This window comes from Seriola aureovittata, chromosome 16 (genome assembly GCF_021018895.1).
Source record: "Seriola aureovittata isolate HTS-2021-v1 ecotype China chromosome 16, ASM2101889v1, whole genome shotgun sequence".
NCBI classification, from domain to species: domain Eukaryota; kingdom Metazoa; phylum Chordata; class Actinopteri; order Carangiformes; family Carangidae; genus Seriola; species Seriola aureovittata.
In genome coordinates this window covers 16623577-16643087 of record NC_079379.1, presented here as the reverse complement: position 1 = coordinate 16643087, position 19511 = coordinate 16623577, and the positions used below count along the sequence as shown (strand labels likewise).

The following is a 19511-nucleotide window of genomic DNA, read 5'->3' as shown; positions in this document are numbered from 1 at the left end:
TCTGACAGAAAGGAAATTCTCATGCAAAAAAAAAAAAAAGATTTTTTCGTTTCTAACTTTACCCAAGAAATATCTTCACCTCTGCACTTCAGCTCTTTTACTTTCATTATTCTTCTGAGCCTGCTGCCTGCCTCAGATACGTGAAAAACTTTTTATGACAGAGTGGAAGCCTGTTCAGCATTTCTGCAGCGTCGTCGTCTGGGCCCCTGGTTTACAGACTTTCATTATAATGCTGTTGTACACTACAGGCCTCTCAGGATCCAAGAGTTTTGTCAGCATTGATGATAGTTTGACCTAATTATGTGTGAGGCTGCTTTTGTGCAGTATGTGGATGTAGCAGACAATGAAGGAGAGAAAGGAGAATGACTACAGAACCAAAACAGAGTGGGAGGCAGAGGGGGAGAACATGAATCAGTGAGAGTGATTGTGAGAGTTAAACACAAATACTAAATTAAAAGGACAAAGCTAGGAATTGTTTAAGGGTAAAGAAAGTTTCTCCGCCTCTCCTTCTATTTCAACAATCCTTTTTTCTTTTCTATTTAACAAGCTTTCATGATGTAAATCGACGTCACACACGAACACACGCTGCAGTTAGTGCAGATCTTTGATGGCCAGCCTGTGTAATATTGTCTGATGAAATTATCAGCACCTAGAGGTGAGGCAGTGAGCGAGAACCAGCCTCTTTAATCTAATCAGAGAAAAAGCTTTGCTGAATTTACATCAGACTGGCCGGACACACAAGCCACGACATAAAACAAGCACAGAATCTTTTCCTTCACACTGGGGGGAGTAAAGACCAGTGCTGCCTTGTGTTGTCCTCAAGTGTAATTAAAATGCTAACTTTATCATTGCTTAAATTATTGCATGACTCATATTCACATAATGTTCACAAAAGTAACAGTTTGTGGTTTTACTGCAGTGTTATGTAGAGATTACTTACAGAGACTCCGTAGCCACCACCCTCTGAGCCAGCCCATAAAGACTCGCGCTGTTAGTGAGGACCACCAGTTGACTGAGATGGGGGCTGGGCACCTTCTCCTTCCTGTCTTCTCCGGGGCCGTGGACTCCTGCATTCTCCCCTACAGCCTCCTGGAGAACACACGGGTGGACGGGAAAGTCATAAATGTACTTATACGGTATATCTTCCTTTTCTGTAAAAGAGGTGCAGATTTTGTCAGGCGCTTGGATGCTGTTATACCTGCTTGCAAGTCTAGTTACTACTATCATTATTAAGTGCAACTGAGATGTGCATTGATCAGTCGGCAGAGGTCACATTGGATAAAATAGTGAGGAATAATTTGAATTATTTTAAAACTATGAGTGTTAACCGTGGTGCTCTGCTGCTCTGCAAGAGCACCGTTTCTTTCACAGTTAACTTGAGAAAACAAACCTCTCACTTGTGAAATGAAGACAAAATGTAGATGTATGCCGATAGGTAAGCATAATCTGAAATTCAATCAGCCTTGTGGAACTCAGTCACATCCAAAGCACACACACACTTAAAAATTCTGCTGACCAAACACTCCTCAACTGCCAGCATTTATCTTCCCTCTGATATATTCCACTACACCTCTCTATCCAGCGAACCTTTTATCCCTTCATTTGAAAAACAATTGAAAGAGAAAAAGAAAGGTTTCAACCCAAATCCTTCCCATCAATCACAATAATCTGTATCTGCATATAAAGCCGCCGGGATCCCACACAGCCGGCCAGATCATAGTGTTTTCTATAAAGCATGTTTTGGATGGCATGATGTATCACGCTGGCATGTGGAGCTTTGCACTCTGCAGCTGCAACGCCCCCTGAAGCAGCCTCTGGCAATCAATAGCAATCACACAGGTAATGAACGAATGGGAGCTATTAATGCTGTACCATATCATCCACTTACATACCCCACTCCTGTGCAATCCGGGTCTAATACTGTGTATGAGCACCATTATTCCAGACCACCAGTGGACAGATTTTTATTCCTGCACCAAGCAGCCAAAGCAGAAACAAACTACAGTGTTTCAGAATAAGGAAGTATTTTAAATATATGTCCACATCACCTCTCATTAATCCAAAAAAATCTGACGCTAAGAATCCATAAAACATCAAAAAAAGCTTGTGCGATAACAAGCCCGCATGTTACAAGTTTATCATCTCACAAAACCAGAAAGAGAGTTCATTTGTATTAAGAAGATGAAACACTGTTTTAAAACAGGCAGTGATGTGTTTTAAGAAAACGACATCTTAAATTCCTCCAGCAGCCATCTATTCACTAAAATAAGATATATTAACAGCCAAGTGTACAAAAATGCACAGTATGCAACTCCTCACACAATTTATGGTAGAGACCTGCTAGAACGATAATACTGTCTCCTGCTCTGCAACCTTTCTAGAACCTCTAACTTATCCCTCTGCATTCAATCAAACCCTCAGTGTTGCAGAAACCATTATCAGTCTGAAATGAAATTCTATCACATTCAGAAGATTAACGCTTGAATTATAATAGTTTTACAGTGGAGAAAATCTAATGGCTTCCCTATGGATGGCGCAATACATCTCTCCCAAGAGCAACTCTCTGCAAGTATAAACACTGTTACTATTTAAAAGTCAGACACATGAATAAAATGAGATATTAAATGGAATGATACACTCCTCAGCACGGTAAAATTTAACATTATGAGTTTTAAATAACAACATATCATTGAATAAGTTACTCATAACACTTCATTAGTGTTAACGATACTTCTTACATTTTTAACTACGTTTAACGTCTGATTAGAAATGTTAAAATATGATTTGCACATTTTGTGCACTGCAGACTTTCTCTCCTTTGGCAAGAGGCTGCAGAGCGTTCGCAGCAGAACCTCTCGTCCCCACCAAAGCGCCCACACCTTGGCTTGTAAACAGCTGAACCAGCTGAAAGTGTAGTTCTTCTGAAGTCAGGGCAAAGGGAGAGCAACCATGGCTCGACATTCCAGATACACTGTATTTTTTTATCAGCTTATTATTTTAATCACAGAGCTGCACTGCACTTAATTTGAAGCTTTTTAGGATTTACATGTGCGGCTCATGTTTTTAAGTATGCATCAGACTGTAGTCGTAAATGTGTTTGTGGCACACTCAGGCAAAACCTCGCTCTCTCTCTCTCTCTCTCTGTCTCTCTCTCACTGATATGGCAACAACATCCCAAAGCTTGAAACCGTTAAGTTTATTATTAAGATTCTTATGTTACAAATAAACCAGTTGCACGCTGGAAAAATGTGTTTTTGTTCTGAAAAGAAAAGAAAAAGACTCAGATGAGATAAAAAGATTAGAGGTAAATTTATTATTTCCTGGATTTCACAACATTTTTCTTCTGGTAAACCTCATGTTAGTTTTAACCTTATTTGATAACAAAGTCCTTTTCACTTTGAAGGGCTGAAGCCACTAAAGTAGGGACAGACCTCAACATTTCAAACGCAGCACATAAACATGACAAATGTGCAGTTGTGATGGAGTTAATCCAGAGAGGCCATTAGTACCCATTTCTAACGGCGACAAATGATTTAAGATTTGAAACATGATAAAAAAACTGCGGCTGATGGCCATTTGTATGGATGACACGCCAGAGCATCAGAGGCTTGCACACAAACGTGCACAATACAATGTTAACAATGGCAGATCATTTCTTCTTTTAAGCAGTTGTAAAAAAAATTGTTTGCTAAAAAAACATAAAAAAAAAACTAAAAGTAATAGAAGAGTGGAGCCATAACTCATCTTTCTAAGCGGCAAAATGACTCATAACATTCTGAATTCAGCAATGTATTTGACTGGTTTCTAGATCTCCTGCTGGGAACACTGTGCTCACAGAGGTTACAAAAAGTGTATCCAGAAGATTTTCATTTGTAAGCCAGCTGCTAAATGCACCTGCACATGAAGAGTATTGATGTATGTATGTGTTTCTGTGGATAAGGTCACGTTGAATGTGCTGAATTTTGAACACAAGTTATTGAGGTAAAAAACAACTGTGGGGACGAGAGATACATTTTATGAAAACATATTTCCTCACCCGAGATGTCCCTTCCTCTTTGGGCACCACTGCTGCTGAGCACTCATTTGCATTTTTCTCTTCAACCTCTTCTTTGTCTGATGTTACAGATATTCTGCTGCATTATACTAACTTTTATCATTGGGCTGCATTTACAAAAGTCACCGTGGTGGTTGTCCTCTGAATGAATCAAATCAATTCGGCTTCAGTCGCATTACTTTGACATCACAGTAAAGTCTGGTTTGGTCTATTTTTACCCACTGCACAGGAGGCTTAACCTTTCATTGACTGTGCCCCTGCAGCATAAACACTTTATGCAGATAGGAGAAAAAGAGGGCTTCTGAAAGACTGTCGGGAGAAAAGTTGCACTTCTTTTTTAACTGCATGTAACTCTGCAGGATTCTTCAGGTGAAATCAAGTGCTACACTGAAAACCTAGGTAAAAAAAAAAAAAAAGGGGACATTCAGGATGTTATGTTCCTACGTTTCCAATTCTCAAGTGAGAAAATGAATGCGAAGGCGTTTTTAGACATGTTGCAAGCTTAGGCAGCTTGAAGCAACCTCAACAGTTTTACCTCTTCGCCTGTTTTGAGTGTCATGCGAGTGATACTGCGTCAGCCCTGAGTGCCATCTTCATGTTCATTAGTTTATTAGATGCTTCATTACAATAAAATGGCAAACATGATTTCATGGAATAGCATTAACATAATTTCCCACTGTTGATACCCTTTGGTGGTCTTGAATATTGAAATGATTTTTGGGGGTAAACATGCAAATCATGTCTCACACTTAGAAAGATGTCTGGCATTTTAATATAATGGATACAAATACTCAGATATTATTTAAATGCTTCAGCCTGTTTTAATCTGCAAATAAATGTAAAGGAGGCTGAGATTAGAAAATGTATTTCTTCCCATAAATTAACTACAAATTAGAGATTCAACTTCTTTGCTTGATTTTCTTCTTGTGGCAATTATGGCTCAAGCACAGTAACGTATGGTCACATACATGCAACAAAATGCAGCTGCTAAAATCTGCAAATTTATCACAAAAACAGGTAAAAATGTAACTTTATAATTCAAGCTTCTGAAATCAGCTTTTCATATAAAGATATCACCTCTTCAGTCATCATTAGAGATCAAGCGTAATCAGTTGTAATGCAAATTGTTCGTTATCTAATGTCCTCAAAAATATGACTGCAAAAACAATTATGATTTCACTTTTATGATGACACTCCATCAAAATGACAAATGACTGAGGCGAGATGAAAGTAAAGTAAGTCCATGTGTCGGCTGCGTTGCCAAGTGCCTGCAAAAGAATGCCATACTGGACAAATTCAGCATCAGAGACAGATTTTTCAATGTCATACAAGAGGCTGAAAAGTGGGGGATGAAGCAGACTTTTCCATATAGCGTGACTTATAGGGAAGAGGTCATACTTCATTTGATTTACATCTTGCAGCTGCTGAAGATATTTAGGAGGAGTTGCGAGCAGCACTTTCTTTGCTGTCCCGCTGAGATAAATAGTAAAATTGCTTTTCCATAATGGATTATTTATGTAGACAATACTGACTGATAATTATTGGTCATGGGTGATTTTCAGTGGCTATAGTATATATACTGTGTAGTAGTGAAAAAACGTATAAACCACATAAAATCTAATTCGACAAAAATATTGACGCTAAAAAATTAAAATTTAATTTAATTTCTTACCCAAGTAAACTGAGTATTTTGGGGTTTTAGAGTTTTGGTCAAACAAACAAAACATTTGAAGATGTCAGGTCACATTACCATGCGTTATTAAATCCCTCACAGAGTTAATTAATGGTGAATAGTTTCCTCTTCTCAATGAAGAGAAAAAGGAAAACTAGAGGAAAAGAAATCAAATGTTCTGACAAATGCAAAATTAACACGAATCCGGTTTTAGTGGTTGCGAGGTGCTGCACTGAGTTTATTATGACAAGCATGTGAATTATTTCCTCTGAGAGAAAATACATCATGTGCATCCAAGCATGATAAAACAGTTCTACAATGAACTGTTCTCAAATTGTGTTTGCCAGAGCAGTCTCAGTGTCAGAGTCAAAAGCTGAGCACAAACTGTTCCCCCAGCAGATATTCACAAATCACATTTCTGAGGAAATTTTACCAACAGCCAGAGGCAGCTGCCTTTATATACAACTGACAGGTAGTTTGGCAGGTTATGTTAAGACAGTCATCGCGGTGTACTAACTTAAATCATGATCAAAGTTTAACACCTACAAAGAACCTGGGGTGCTGAGTGAGATCTGAAAAAAGAAATCCATGAGCAGTGTTGTGAGTCATGGCAAACAATGAGAATTACTGTATGGGATGATCAGATTTCAAAACAAAAGCCTTCTTTTATTCTGTGGTAGTAATAACCCAGTTGAGTTAGTGACAAAAAACAATTTGAATATAGAGATCAAACAAACAAAATAATCATAGTCTGTAATCAACTTATGACTAAGAGTTGATGAAATGCATTTACAGACTCTGGATTTGACTCCCTTTTATGAAAAGTACAGATTGGTTTGGGGAAATTCTGAAAGGGTGATTACAGTACATTCAATAAGAATCAGACCCATTCAAATTTTTCACATTTTATTATGTTGCAGCCTTGTGCTGAAATCATTTTTTCAGTTTTTTCCCCCATCAATCTATACTCAATAAACTATAATGACAAAGCTGAAACAGAATTTTAATGTTTTGCAAATTTGTTAAAAACGGAAAACTGAAATATCACATCGACATAAGCATTCAGACACTTAACTACATCAGGTGCATCCCATTTCTCTTGATCATCTTTGAGATGTTTTAACACCTTGATTGGAGTCCACCTATAGTAAATTCATGATTTGGAAAGGCACATGTCTGTCTGTTTAAAGTCTCACAGCTGACAATGTATGTCAGAGCAAAAACCAAGCCATGTGGAGGAAGAACTGCCTGCAGAGCTCAGAGACAGGACTGTGTCAAGGCACAGATCTGGGGAAGGATACAGGAAAAAAAAGGGGGAGAAGGGCCCTGGTAGGAGAGGTGACCAAAAACTTGATGGTCACCCTGGCTGATATTGGAGAAAGCTCAAACTCTTTACTATAAGGCTGCAACAAAACACAAAAAGTGAAGGGGTCTGAATACTTTCTGAATGCACTCCACTCTAAAGATCAACTGCCACTTCAGTAAGTGAGGAAAAAAGTACATTTCAAGGTAGTAAACAAGGTTGCACTGCAGGGCACAATTTGTTCAACAGCAGCACAGAGGAACAGAAAGCAGTCCGCTGATAAAAGATCCTGAATCAAGTAACTGGAAAAACAAGCCAAGGGGTCGGCTGGAGTCTGCTACGTGTAAGTGGTGCTTAAAAAAAAATATCCATTGGTCATGCAATTCCCCCTTCACAACTAGCTGTGCTTTTAACCTGGAAAAGGAAAGACCCTGTTAATGACCTGTACACTGATAATGCATTCTCATTACCAGTTTTTGCACAGCTTAAAGCCGCATCGAACTGGAGTCATCCCATTTCTTCAAACAGGGACTATGTCAGAGGAAACATTTCAAATTTTGAAACTTGTAATTCTCCTGATGAACTTCAGTCCCGATTGACAACTGAATCGGATACATGTTACATTGCATTCATAATACCCATCCCTGTCATCACTTTGCATTTATCTTCTCCTATTGTATTAGAGAAATGAAAATCTCTGTGTGGGTGTCTGAGTACCCAGGAAAATCTGAGTGAAACTAAAAAAAACTGAGGCCAAGACGAAGGACTTGAGGGAGAGAACAAATCTTTTCTTTGTCAGCTCACTGTATTTTAATTATCTGTCTGGCACTGGAGCTCAGATACAAGTGGCTCTTGAAGTTAATGAACCATTTTAAGACCTTATTGCTGAATGATGATTAAGAACGAGCCCAAAACTTCACTGTAACAGACAGATAGTTTCAAAGTTTTAAACAGAAAGCTCTCTGGTCGTGGATATCACTTAACAAACGTAATGCCTTGGGTATGACTAAGTAATTAAAACCTTTAACTTATAAGACGTTAATATACATCTGTCACAGATGTAACTACAGGCCACTTTAGTAAAGACTCAAGTTACACTTTGGTGAACCAAGCGGAAGAAGACGACACCCACTTATATGAACACATTAACACTCATACACTGAGTCTAAATGTTTTATAACAATATCATGCTGTAAGAGGCAGAATTTGGCTCAAATTAAAAACATTTAGTTTGACTCGTACTCTTGTTAATGAATTATTTTAGTGTGACAGCAGAAGTTAAACCACCCAGAAAGAAACAATAGAATGGAGATTTACACCATGTTTGAAATGTTGAAAAAAAAAAAAAAGAAAGAAAAGTTTTTATTTGACAGCTTTATTTTTACTTATTGTCTTCTCTATCACCCAAACATCTTCCGTTCTGTCGGCATCCATTGACACTACGGTGCTGCTAAGGTTAAACTATTCTCTTGCCATCTTTGTTGCCTTGTCTGTTTTTGTTTGTTTTGAGCTTGTGGTGCGGATACTGCAGTCTCTCAGCCGTGCTGTAGTGGATGTGTCCTTACCATCGGGAGCTGATAAGACTTCATCGAGGATCAATAATTAATATGAACGGTACAAAACAGAAGAGTGAGTCAGATTGCGGAAGTAATGGCTTCTTTCAGTGAGAGATATTTCTGGTGTTTACAGAGAGAACAAACACACAGAAGACGCCAGGACGAAAATGGATGGAAAGGAACAGCGGCGCTTCAAGAGACATTTCACTGCAACTGCGTTTATTTAAAGCCAAACAATAATTTGATCAGGAATTTTGGAGAGCAGCATTGCTACCAAAGCCTTGTGCAAGAACTGCTTTACTTGCTTCTGTCAGCCTTGCTAACATCCAGTAGCAGAAAAAGGAACAGCTTGCCAAAACATCAACTTCAATGTCTTTGAGGACCTTTTGTCTTTTGTATTCTGTGCACAGGCGAAAGGGAAAACAAGTTTTATTTCTGTCTGTGAGGTATTAATACAAAAGCGGTTTCCCAATGTGGACCAACAACATTGTATGAAGACATCAAGCATCAAAGCCACGGAGCTTATCTATCCTTGTGTAATAATTAGAAATTAAGCCCTTGAATTCCCAATGAAAAGAAAACTTATAAAAAATGAGTGTTCAGGGAAGGATTTGAAAACAGACAAGAGCAAACCTTTGGGTAAAACTGAAAACAGGGATACAGCAGTAGCTTGACTATCAATCCCTCCTGTTTTTCTTCAAACAGATCAAAGACAAGAGGCTGAGCTATTTACTCAGCTGAAAATGATTCTTAATGAGGATAGATGGTTAAAGCAGTTGTGTATGTGTTTGTTAGGATTTAAATAAAATGATTTTCACTGTGCTTTAATGGTATTCACATGGGACGTGTAATCTCCTTCCCACAATGCCTTGGGGAGAAGTGACACTAAAGCTTTGTATTGATCAGGATGAACAGTTGTTATCGGAGCAGGATTGCATGTCCACAGGGAAAAATCCAACCAGCTTCCACTTCCAGTCTCACCTTCCTGGAGCACATTGCAGATTTTGTAAAGGCTCATACTCACACTTCCAACTCAACATAACTTCCTTGCTATTTTGTTGAACAGAAAAAACACCTGTGAGCTTTTCAAACAATCCGGCTTTCAATTGCGATTTGTCTTTTTGCTGGGGAAACAAACTAAAGCTACTGGCTTCCTCAGTACACCTAAAGAAGCCATTCTGCATTGCGGACCATGGGTCTCACTTGGCTCTGATAAGTTCTCTGTTTTTGCGAAGTGCTGAGCAAGGGCTCACCTCTGCTGGAGCATCTATTTTGTTATTGTGTTTACCCTGCATGTCAATGGGGCGTTCTATGAAGCTCAGTTTTGAGTAACAGCCGGAGGTAGTTTAGAGGTGGTTACGGGAAAAGTAGTAGCAGCAGACACCTGGGGAGAGATGGGAACCTCCTTTTCAGTCTCAAGTCTACTGGATCTGTCACTTGAACAGTGTGAAGTAATGTTATATACACCTGCAGGATCGACAGGAAATATTGCGTACTCGAGTGCACCAATCAGGATTCAGCTTCATTATTTGATTCAAAATGTGACAGTAATTGTCAAGTTGTTTGCTCATATTGCCAGCAGTGTTAGTCAAACTGGATCAAATCACATCCACACATATTTTGGTTTGTGATTGTTTTTTTTTTTTTGTCTTCTTTAATAGTGAGCTGAGTGCCTTTGCATTTTGGAATCAATAGACAAGACCAAGGCAAAGAACTACAGAGTGAATTCCTGCAGCCCAACAAAACAATTTTGGCTTTTGCACCTTTCAAACAATAAAAAGGGAGCTTTAACTGGCAAAACTTTGAAGTGTTGTTTCCCTGTAAACTAAATATCTAATAAATAACTAAGACCTTGATAACTCTGTGATCACCCTTGCCATGAAGGAAACTCCTAGCTGGGAGTTGAAAAGTGATCTCTCAGTTGAAGTGTCTCAATCTATCCTGATTGACTGCTTACTCCTCTCCAACCCATTCCATGGAGATTTATGGCCAAGTTGAGTGTACTGGCTGCTAGGCAATTACTGTCAACCGGATCCTATTGCACCTCTTTGTCACTCTAATACTAGAAATTTGGTTCTCATTAGATAAATGTCAAATGGAATTAGGACTTTCATTTATTTTGTGCGACACCGCCCGACCCCTATAAACCTATCTGGAAACTTCCCTTCCCGTAGCTGCTGGTCCGCTCACCTGCTTCAGGTGACAAAATAACCAAGATAGACGAAGAAAATATCTGAAAACTGAACATGAATGGACCAAACTGAAGCACACGGTGCTGGGAAAAAGAGAAATTCACAATAAAAATGAAAGTATTTAAATTGAAGTGTGTAATTCTGCCGTGTTCGCCGCACCGGGACATGTGGTGAGTCATGGGCAGAAGTTGCAGACAGGAACTTGAGTTGCTGTATCTATGGGGATCAACTGTTTCCCCATCACGGCTGAGGAGCATGACCTGCAGCTGGGCCTATCAATGAAGTGTGTGTGTGTGTGTGTGTGTGTGTGTGTGTGTGTGTGTGTGTGTGTGAGATCCGCTGAAACCCCCACAAAATGTCAATACTTGTGATATCCTGACAACTACAGCATAAAGATCTCACCATGGAGCTTAATTATGATATATAATCCCTGTCAAATGGCAATCCCCTCTGGCTGGTCGCACCATTCACAGAGTGAGACAGCAGGCCCCAACAAAGACACCAGCCCCGACAGTGATGTGCCCTCATGAGAGACGCAGAACTAATGACTGGGTTCAGCGTGTGGTGTGTGTGTGTGTGTGTGTGTGTGTGTATGAGACAATGTAGCCAGTGTTTATGCGTGTGTGACATTAGCCAGTGCCACTCATGAGGGGCAGCGCGCCAGTGTGTGTCAGCTGCGCCAAACCAGTGTAGCAAACCACAACCACACCACATGCTTAGGGATTATCACCCTGCCACTGGGAGACGGGCAGGATGAAAAGTGTGTTGGACAGTGTTCAGTGTTGAAATTATGTACAGTAGGACGACATACCTGCGTGTGTTAGTTTGTTTGTTAAAGTTCAAATCGTAAATTCTTGGTATATGTATGTTTGTGTGTGTTTTTGTGTACGTATCTAGAGGTACCCACTGCCAGACTATTGGTGCCAACACAGAAATTACCCGACTCCTCATTCCTGTTTCAGTGCCAGGCATGAAGAAGCCTGAGCCTCACTCTGCGCTAAAGCCGCGGACCCATAAACAGGCAGATGCACACACAAACACACACACACCTAATCCACAAAATCACACAATTGTGGGTTGACTTGAGCAATTGTAAGACTCGAATCAAACAGAGAAAAAGGAAATCAAACATAATTTTCAGGTGATCTTATCTTCATGCCTGGGCCGATGGTGAACACTGAAATGGACACACATACAAACACGCCATTGTATATTCAGTCAGAAGCAGCGATAAACTATGTGGAACGATACAAGAAGTTATTTGTGCTGAGAGCTGAGAGGCATGTAATCACTGGCACACACAGCTGCGGAAGAGAAGGAGGCGATAGGAGAAACAGATAAGATGGAAGGAGGAAAAGTGAAGGAAAATAAAATGAAAGGAATGAGAGAGAAATACTTAGAAAAGCAAGTGAGAAAAATGAACTGACTGAGTAAATAGTAGTGGTTTATATAGTGAGAGAAGTAAAATGACTGTGAACCAGTCGTGGCCTTCACTGGAAATGCTAACTTGTGTCAGCTCTCTTCATAATGTGGCCCGCAGCAATGACTCAACAGCTGTCACAGCTGAACTTTCTGGCAGCGACAATATGGCCACAGATGAGGTTCATGGCATTATTCTGATATGGCACTGTCACCCAACCTGCCCCGAGCTGCATCACCAAAGGATATGAATTTTTCTAAGCAAGGATTGCAAGCAAGCTGACGCCTTTCCAGTGAAACAAGCCTCACATTCAGGTAAAGATGATATATGGCAGCGCACGTGATTAAACATTATGTAACAAGTGTTTTGTGGAAAATGTTGAATATTTGAACAAGGCAATTACACCTCTGCCACTCTCAGAAGTTTCTCCCTAACCTCACAACCTGCAAACACTCTAAATGAAATATTCAAAGCCAAAGTGAGTGAACTCAAAATGAAAACTGTCAAAACCTGGCAAGCAGCAGGGGTTTTAGAAAGGTAATCAAGAATACGGGAGGCAGGGAAATAGAACATAAACGAGGGGATGATCTTTTACTTTTTCCCCACGGAGCTCCCAGTTTATGCTGAAGCCACTCTGCACCTACGATGAGACGAGATGGAATCTTGCTGCTGTTCATATGGGAGACTGAGTCATTACCGGCACATTGGTTTTGGAATCAAACAGTTGCGACAGCAAATCAGGGGAACAAAACCGCAAGGATTCGGCAGCTCAATTGAAATGCAGCGTGCAATTAACTTTAGAATCTGTTTACAAATGAGGTCTACCCTGCCGCAATCTCTTGAGTGTGTGGGTGTGTGTATTTGTATGCAAGTGGAAGAGTGCGTTTGTATGCTCTATGTGAATATATGTAGATTTTCCCGATGGAGTGAAGTCACTCCTAAAAAAAGAGGGATTTATAATCCATATATCCCCACAACCAATAAAACCATGGAAACTGGATATAAATAATAACTTATATGACAATCTGCATCAGTTCTGGAAATAAGAGCGCTACACAAATATCAACAGGTATACACGGCCAATGTATATTAATACTTTTAGTAGAAGAGTGTGTGTATGTGTGATTTATGTGTGCAGGTCATGATGTGTAACACAGAAGAGCAGGAGAGCGAGACAGTGGTGAAAAAAACTAGGGAGTGCTTTGCTAGTTTGGAAAATAGGACATTTTTCCAACATACTAAGATTTATCAAGATGAGCTAAACTAGTTTTGCATATGCGAAAGGACAGAATAAAAGAATTACAGAGTAGTTACACGCCCCCCCTCTGAGATGGTCTTAATCAGGCAGCCTGAGACAGCCACAAAGTGATATGATTATGCTCATCTGAGATGTGTGTGTGCGTGTGTGTGTGTGTGTGCGCGCGCATGCATGTGGTTTAGGTTTAGCACCGTTTTGTCTCCTGAGAGAACTCGCACTCTCTCTCTCACAGAAAGCCACAAATGTCTCCGTACGCTGCATCACACTCTTCTGTTCTCTCTCTCGCTCTCTCTCCACCTAGTCTCTTCATTTGTCTGTCCCTGTCCATTTGATCAATTGAGCAGTTCAGAGGATAAACATATTCTCCACAGAAGGCAGCTGAGCACCGAGCTCATCAGCCGCAGCTCGTCTGACGTTTGAAAATAGTTCACAATTTAGCCAGAAAATTACTGAGGTGTAAATAGCTGCTATAGTGCCCCCCACCGGGAGAAAACATGTCGCTGCATTACACTGCTGAACACAATTGAAAGTTTTGATAATTGATCAATCTTTTCTGGGTTTTCTGACTTTTATTCATTTTCCTCCCTCTGTCCTCCTTCTTCATTTTCCCTCTTGTTTTTTCCTTTTCCTCAGGTCACCCCTGCATCACTCAGCTATAAACATTACAGCCAAGTAGCTAGCACTGCTAAAATGCCATTATGCTACACTGTCATATAAATGCTTTGTTTTAAAAAAGCGCTTTGGATGGTGTGTGGTCGCTACTGTGGAAAACTGCTGATTATATCTACGTGCAAAGGCAACAATTCGGTTCCATTCACCTCGATTTATATTCTAATGCGTTCTACATTAATGTTAATGGTTGCCGTGACAGCTTGTCATTAGGTTGTTATTGGCAGTAACAGCTGACAACCCCCGATAATGTATGCACACTGTAAACTCTGATCATAGCACAGCCCAAATCCATGATCAAGTTAATGCCAGATCTTTTCTAAAAGTCAAAACAGAAGTCAGAACCAGAAACAAAACATTTCTAACTTTAACAGAGAGTCCCACAGCCTGGCGTGATGTGAATGTACAAATGAAATTAGAAAGGATATTCAAGAGAGAGAGACAGACTGACAAAAATATCCACCAGTCCTTAGAAAATAAAAAATGAAACATTATTCAGGATCTCACCATGGGAAAAAGTACATTTTCTTTTTCATTTTTAGAGCAGATGGAGTACTGTGAATCACAACTTGTGACATATGATAAAAATCGAATTTAATGCATAAGTAATAGTGATCTCTTTGCACTTAAAATACCTCATTCGTAAATAAATGATTACATTTTTAAATAAATAAAGAGGTCTGTTGATTCTTAGCATTCACATTTGAACTCACTAAAACATGACTTCAGTGAGCCATTCATTCCCACTTCTATCATAATTAGACTCATGGGACACAACTTATTGTTTTTTTCTCACTAAAAATATTAAAGAAAAACACGACAAAATATCAACAGAATTTCATATTTGTCTCCAGGGGAGCAACACTTCAGTGGCAGATTAAAATCCAAGTCTGGTTTCTCTGAACACACACCAAGAAGGCTGTTTAATATGGAGACGAATGAAAGGCAGAAGTGAGAGATGACAGTAGTATCATCATATAACAGAGAGGAGAAACATTGTAGGCAGATACACTATCGGCCTAAAAAGTGAGAGTGTGGACTGGACCAGACTAATTGTCTCTATGTAGTATTACAGAAGGGAGCAGTGATTGAGGGCCCTAATGGAGTAACCCACACATCCACCCTGCTGGGGCCACTTAAACAAAAGGAGGTGTGAGCGACCACTGGCCAGATAATGACGACCCATAATGCATTTTCTGGTGACACGTGCTTTGGGCTCTCTCAACAATAAGACCACACATGTGGATGATGGATGGAGTGGATGGACATAAAAACAGGGGGAGAGGCATAAAGAGGAGAGATGAACATAAGGACGTGAAGGGAGGAGGTTGAAGTTACAGCCAGTCTTACCATGTCAATGAGGCTCTCCTGGATCCGGTTCAGTGTGGTTCTCAGTCTGCTGCTGATAAGGCCCAGACCCGATGACTCATACTGTAGAATACACACACATAAACACACACACACACACACACACAGTTAGTGTCTGCACCGTGCACACGCATCTACCTCTATGAGAACAGAGTGTGACAGCACCCACGCACGCACAGGCACACGCACGCACGCACGCACGCACGCACGCACGCACGGCTACATCTTCTCTCATCTCACGAGACAAGAGAATCTTTACTTTCTGCTTCTAGCCGACTCTCATCCAAAAGAGGGTGGGGCAACTGGGAGGAACAGACAATCACACCAGCTACAGCAGATGAGAGACGAGAGGTAAAAGAGGAGTGAAAGCTCAGCAAACTTAACATCTAAATGCCTCTGAAATCAATTTCAGATGTGCTTGATGTCACTCCAAGGAAGCAAATCACACACAGCTTAAGAGCTTCAAATCAACCACAATCAGCCAACCAAACTACCAGTCAACCAAGTGTTGATTAGTAGTTTGGACTCAAAAAGCGAGTACGACCCTGTGCATAGGTCAAAACACTTCTGGGTCTACTCTTACCAAACAAGCAGGGCCCACCACCGAGGCAGGACCCGCCTCTCTGCCACTACGAGTTGACAATGACGGGCTTGGGACAGGCTATGGATGGAAAAGCAGGCAGGAAAAAGAAAAAGCAAAAGTTCAAATTAAAAAACAAACAATGTTGAGAAAGTCTTACAGAATTCAAAAAAATGCATAGAGAAAGAAGCAAACAAAGGAACCGAATTAGATTTATGGAAGTAACGGATAGAATTAATCTTGTACAAGTATTCTTTTCTCACATTTAAATGGTCTTTAATTGCAGAACCACAGATAGACTCTAACTAATCAGAAACTGCTGATCAGCCAGGTGTGGTAAGGAAATATCCAAATATCGTTGAACCTTGTTACTAGGAAACAATGTACTTCTTGTTGTGTAGTGTCCGGTGTCCACACACCAGATGCACCATGAACTTGCTACTGATCGAGATATTTATGACAGAACGTGACCAATCCTAAGGTTATATAAAATGGTCCATTCAAAATCAGCAGTCAAATTGACGTTTAATTAAAAAAAAAAAAAAAAAAAAAAAAAGACAAGGAAACAATATCTGCTTCAGTCTATGTCCATGTGACATGTAGAGGTCCACTACTCACTGTGAACTGTACAGGTGTGCACATGGTAAAATGGCAAAACAATATAGTTGACAAATAAACACGTTAAAGGGGCATTCCACGGATTTTGTATGTGAAGTTCAGTTTACTTATCACAAGAAGTACCACACAGCCTGTGGAAAAGAAACAAAAAACAAAATGTCATCAAGGTTATGTAAACAAATATGCAATTTCGATGCATTGTGGGAAATTTTATCAACCTTATTTGGAGCATTTGAACCATAATAGATGTTTTAACCACCGTTTTAAAATCTGTTTCTTTGGTGTCCTCAAACTTTGAGGAAGTGCCCCTTCAGTTACCTGGCCTAAATAGCTTTGCATTAGAGGAGGAAATTTCAAGTCCAGCTCTCGGCCATCAGTGAAGAATCAGTATGTGAGATCAGAGTCTTAAATCAGCCTTGTTCAATTATCTAAAAGAAGACAGAATGAATTTGCGAGGGTGTGGGGGGGGGTTTATCATAGGTCATCGGTGACTCTGTCGGTATAAACACTCTGACTTGCACATGTGCGTGCAAGATGAATAGCACCCAGTGTGAAGACCTGTCTGTGGGAGTCAGGAGTCGAGAATAAAAATTATTGCTCATTTTTCAGAGAAGCCATTTGTTCAAGTGTCACATACTTTCCTGACTCTCTTTTTCTCTTTCTGCAGGTCTGTCTCAGCACCTGTTTCCTTCTTCTCTGTTTTGGTAGCCAGTCCCTCTCCTCCCCTCTCTCTGCCATCATACTGCAAAACAGAGCGACGCGGAACGTACTCATCCATCTTTATCTTCCGTGCATCCTTCAATTCACATCTCTCTGTCTTGCCGTTTTTTCCCCCCCCTCACTATATCCTTCTTCTTTCTCTTCCTAGACAAGACACTCCAAGTTATTCCCACGGGGCACAGCTTTTTGAAACATAAATCACTTTTCCAAAAATGGGTTTGCAAACCTGCCTCTCCCAATACCAACAGTTGAAAGCCTGTTTATCAATGGTGATGGAGAATCTTTGAGCATGCCACATAATGCATCGTATTCTCATGTGTGACAGAGTCAGTAGTGCAGCTCGACTTGACAGGGCCAATATACACAGATAATGGGGGTATTTACCCTTTTGAATATTAATGACAACCATTACTCTGCACATAGAAAAGTCAAGCAGTCCATCTTGATTCCAGCGCTGTAAAGAGAAGCGGAGCCTAGGTCAAAATACCAGCATATGTGCAAAGTATTCTCTAGCAGCTTTTTAAAGATTCATGGGGACATTAGCATTTTAGTGTAGGTGCCTCTCTGAGTGAGGCCATTAATGAAATGGGTGGGTTCATGAAGTGATACTTAATGAGGACTAGTGGTACAGAGGGAAAAAGAGAAAGTGAGAGTTTCAGAGAGATGAAGACAAAGAGATAGAGAGCGGCATGGGAGTAGTGAGAGAAAAAAAGTGCAAAGGATAAAAAGAGCAGCGATGCCATGTGAAAGGAGCAGAGCATACAAGATTAAAGATATGGGAGAAAAGATGAAAATGAAGATGGGAGGGAAGGAGCAGGCTCATCTGAGAAAAATGACATACAGCGCATGTGTAAAGGAAAAGAGAGATTAAGACAAGGAAGACAGTGTCATGGAGAAGGACGAATAAAGGCATGAAGAATGTGATAGAAACACACTCAGTGGTCCAATGGAGGCACATCAGAAAAAAAAAACCCTCCTGACAAGCCGTCAACACGCAACCAGTGTGTCACTTTCCTTCACCCCCCCCCCTGTGACACACACACACACATACAAACACACCAATAATCTGTACTGGAGCGGCCCCCACAGAGCGTTTATCCTCTTTATCTCTTCCCACCTCAATGGGACAGAAGTCATTTTGTTGCTATCATTACCACTTCCCTGAGGGCGATGGTGACACAAATGCTGTTTTCTTTCTTTGTGAGGCACAGTATAAATGACATGATAGTCTTTAGATGGAGTGGGGGAGACTGGGCTCACAGACTGTAACCTATCGCTCAGCTGGAATTTTTACTGTGAGACAGACAGCGATGAGAAAAGATGGAAACAGCAGTTATCCCCTGTCTAACTGTACATCATCTATCAGACATTAAAAATGGCAAAATCCATCTTAAGATACAATAAATACAGGCAATTTTCTTAAAGCACCATAACACCGTTGCAGCAGAAGTAATTTTAAGCAGCTTTTATAGTAGTATAAGTAGTTACATTCACTTCAGAGGAAAAAAAAAAACAAACAAAAAACAAACTTAAACTGGGGATGTCGTGGTGCATTGCTGGCACCTTAAACCTTTATGCCATGTGTTGTTATGTAAACACACACACACACACACTGGCAGCACCTTGACGTTTGTAGTCTGACTGCTAGTTCTGTCTGTACAATGTGTGTGCTGGTGTGTTAACTGATGCACATCAAATGATGTGATCAGTTTGTGGTGAACTCAAGGTTATAAGTTCAGTGTATTGTACAGTGTGGTAACCATGGACTCAGTCACACATGTAAAAAGTGACAGTGGTTGACATTAGAACAGACCACATGGGTTCAGTCACAAGGTTTTGTTGGAGGTCTAGTACATTCAATGTACTGTGAGCGTGTGTTATGCCTCTCAGTATTATTGCTCTTGTGCAATCAAACAGCCGAATTGACCAGAAATACTGTACCATGTCATTGCGTCCAAAGAAGGTGTATACAGCGTACAGGTAGTAGTCAAAGAGCTGTGACACACAGTGGATGACGTCAAAGGCGATCGGCTTCAGGATGTTCATCATCTGCATGTACTTTCCTGTACGGAGAGGACACAAACACAGAGGTAACAGAAAT

The 19511-nt window shown here is 40.4% G+C and overlaps 1 protein-coding gene across 5 annotated transcripts in view; it reads right to left on the bottom strand.

The window, feature by feature from the left end:
- The window catches only part of vps50 (VPS50 EARP/GARPII complex subunit), a 94616-nt gene that overhangs the window by 11686 nt on the left and 63419 nt on the right, over positions 1-19511 (bottom strand). For 3 of the 5 annotated variants that reach the window (XM_056399136.1, XM_056399137.1, XM_056399138.1), the window contains exons 21-23: positions 19352-19473; positions 15475-15555; positions 941-1089 (exon numbers count right to left, since the gene is read on the bottom strand). In XM_056399136.1, the coding sequence (XP_056255111.1) occupies positions 941-1089; positions 15475-15555; positions 19352-19473 (352 nt within the window). Of the gene's footprint in view, positions 1-940; positions 1090-15474; positions 15556-16075; positions 16154-19351; positions 19474-19511 lie in introns of all 5 variants that reach the window. The other 2 variants (XM_056399134.1, XM_056399135.1) reach the window with 1 other exon arrangement.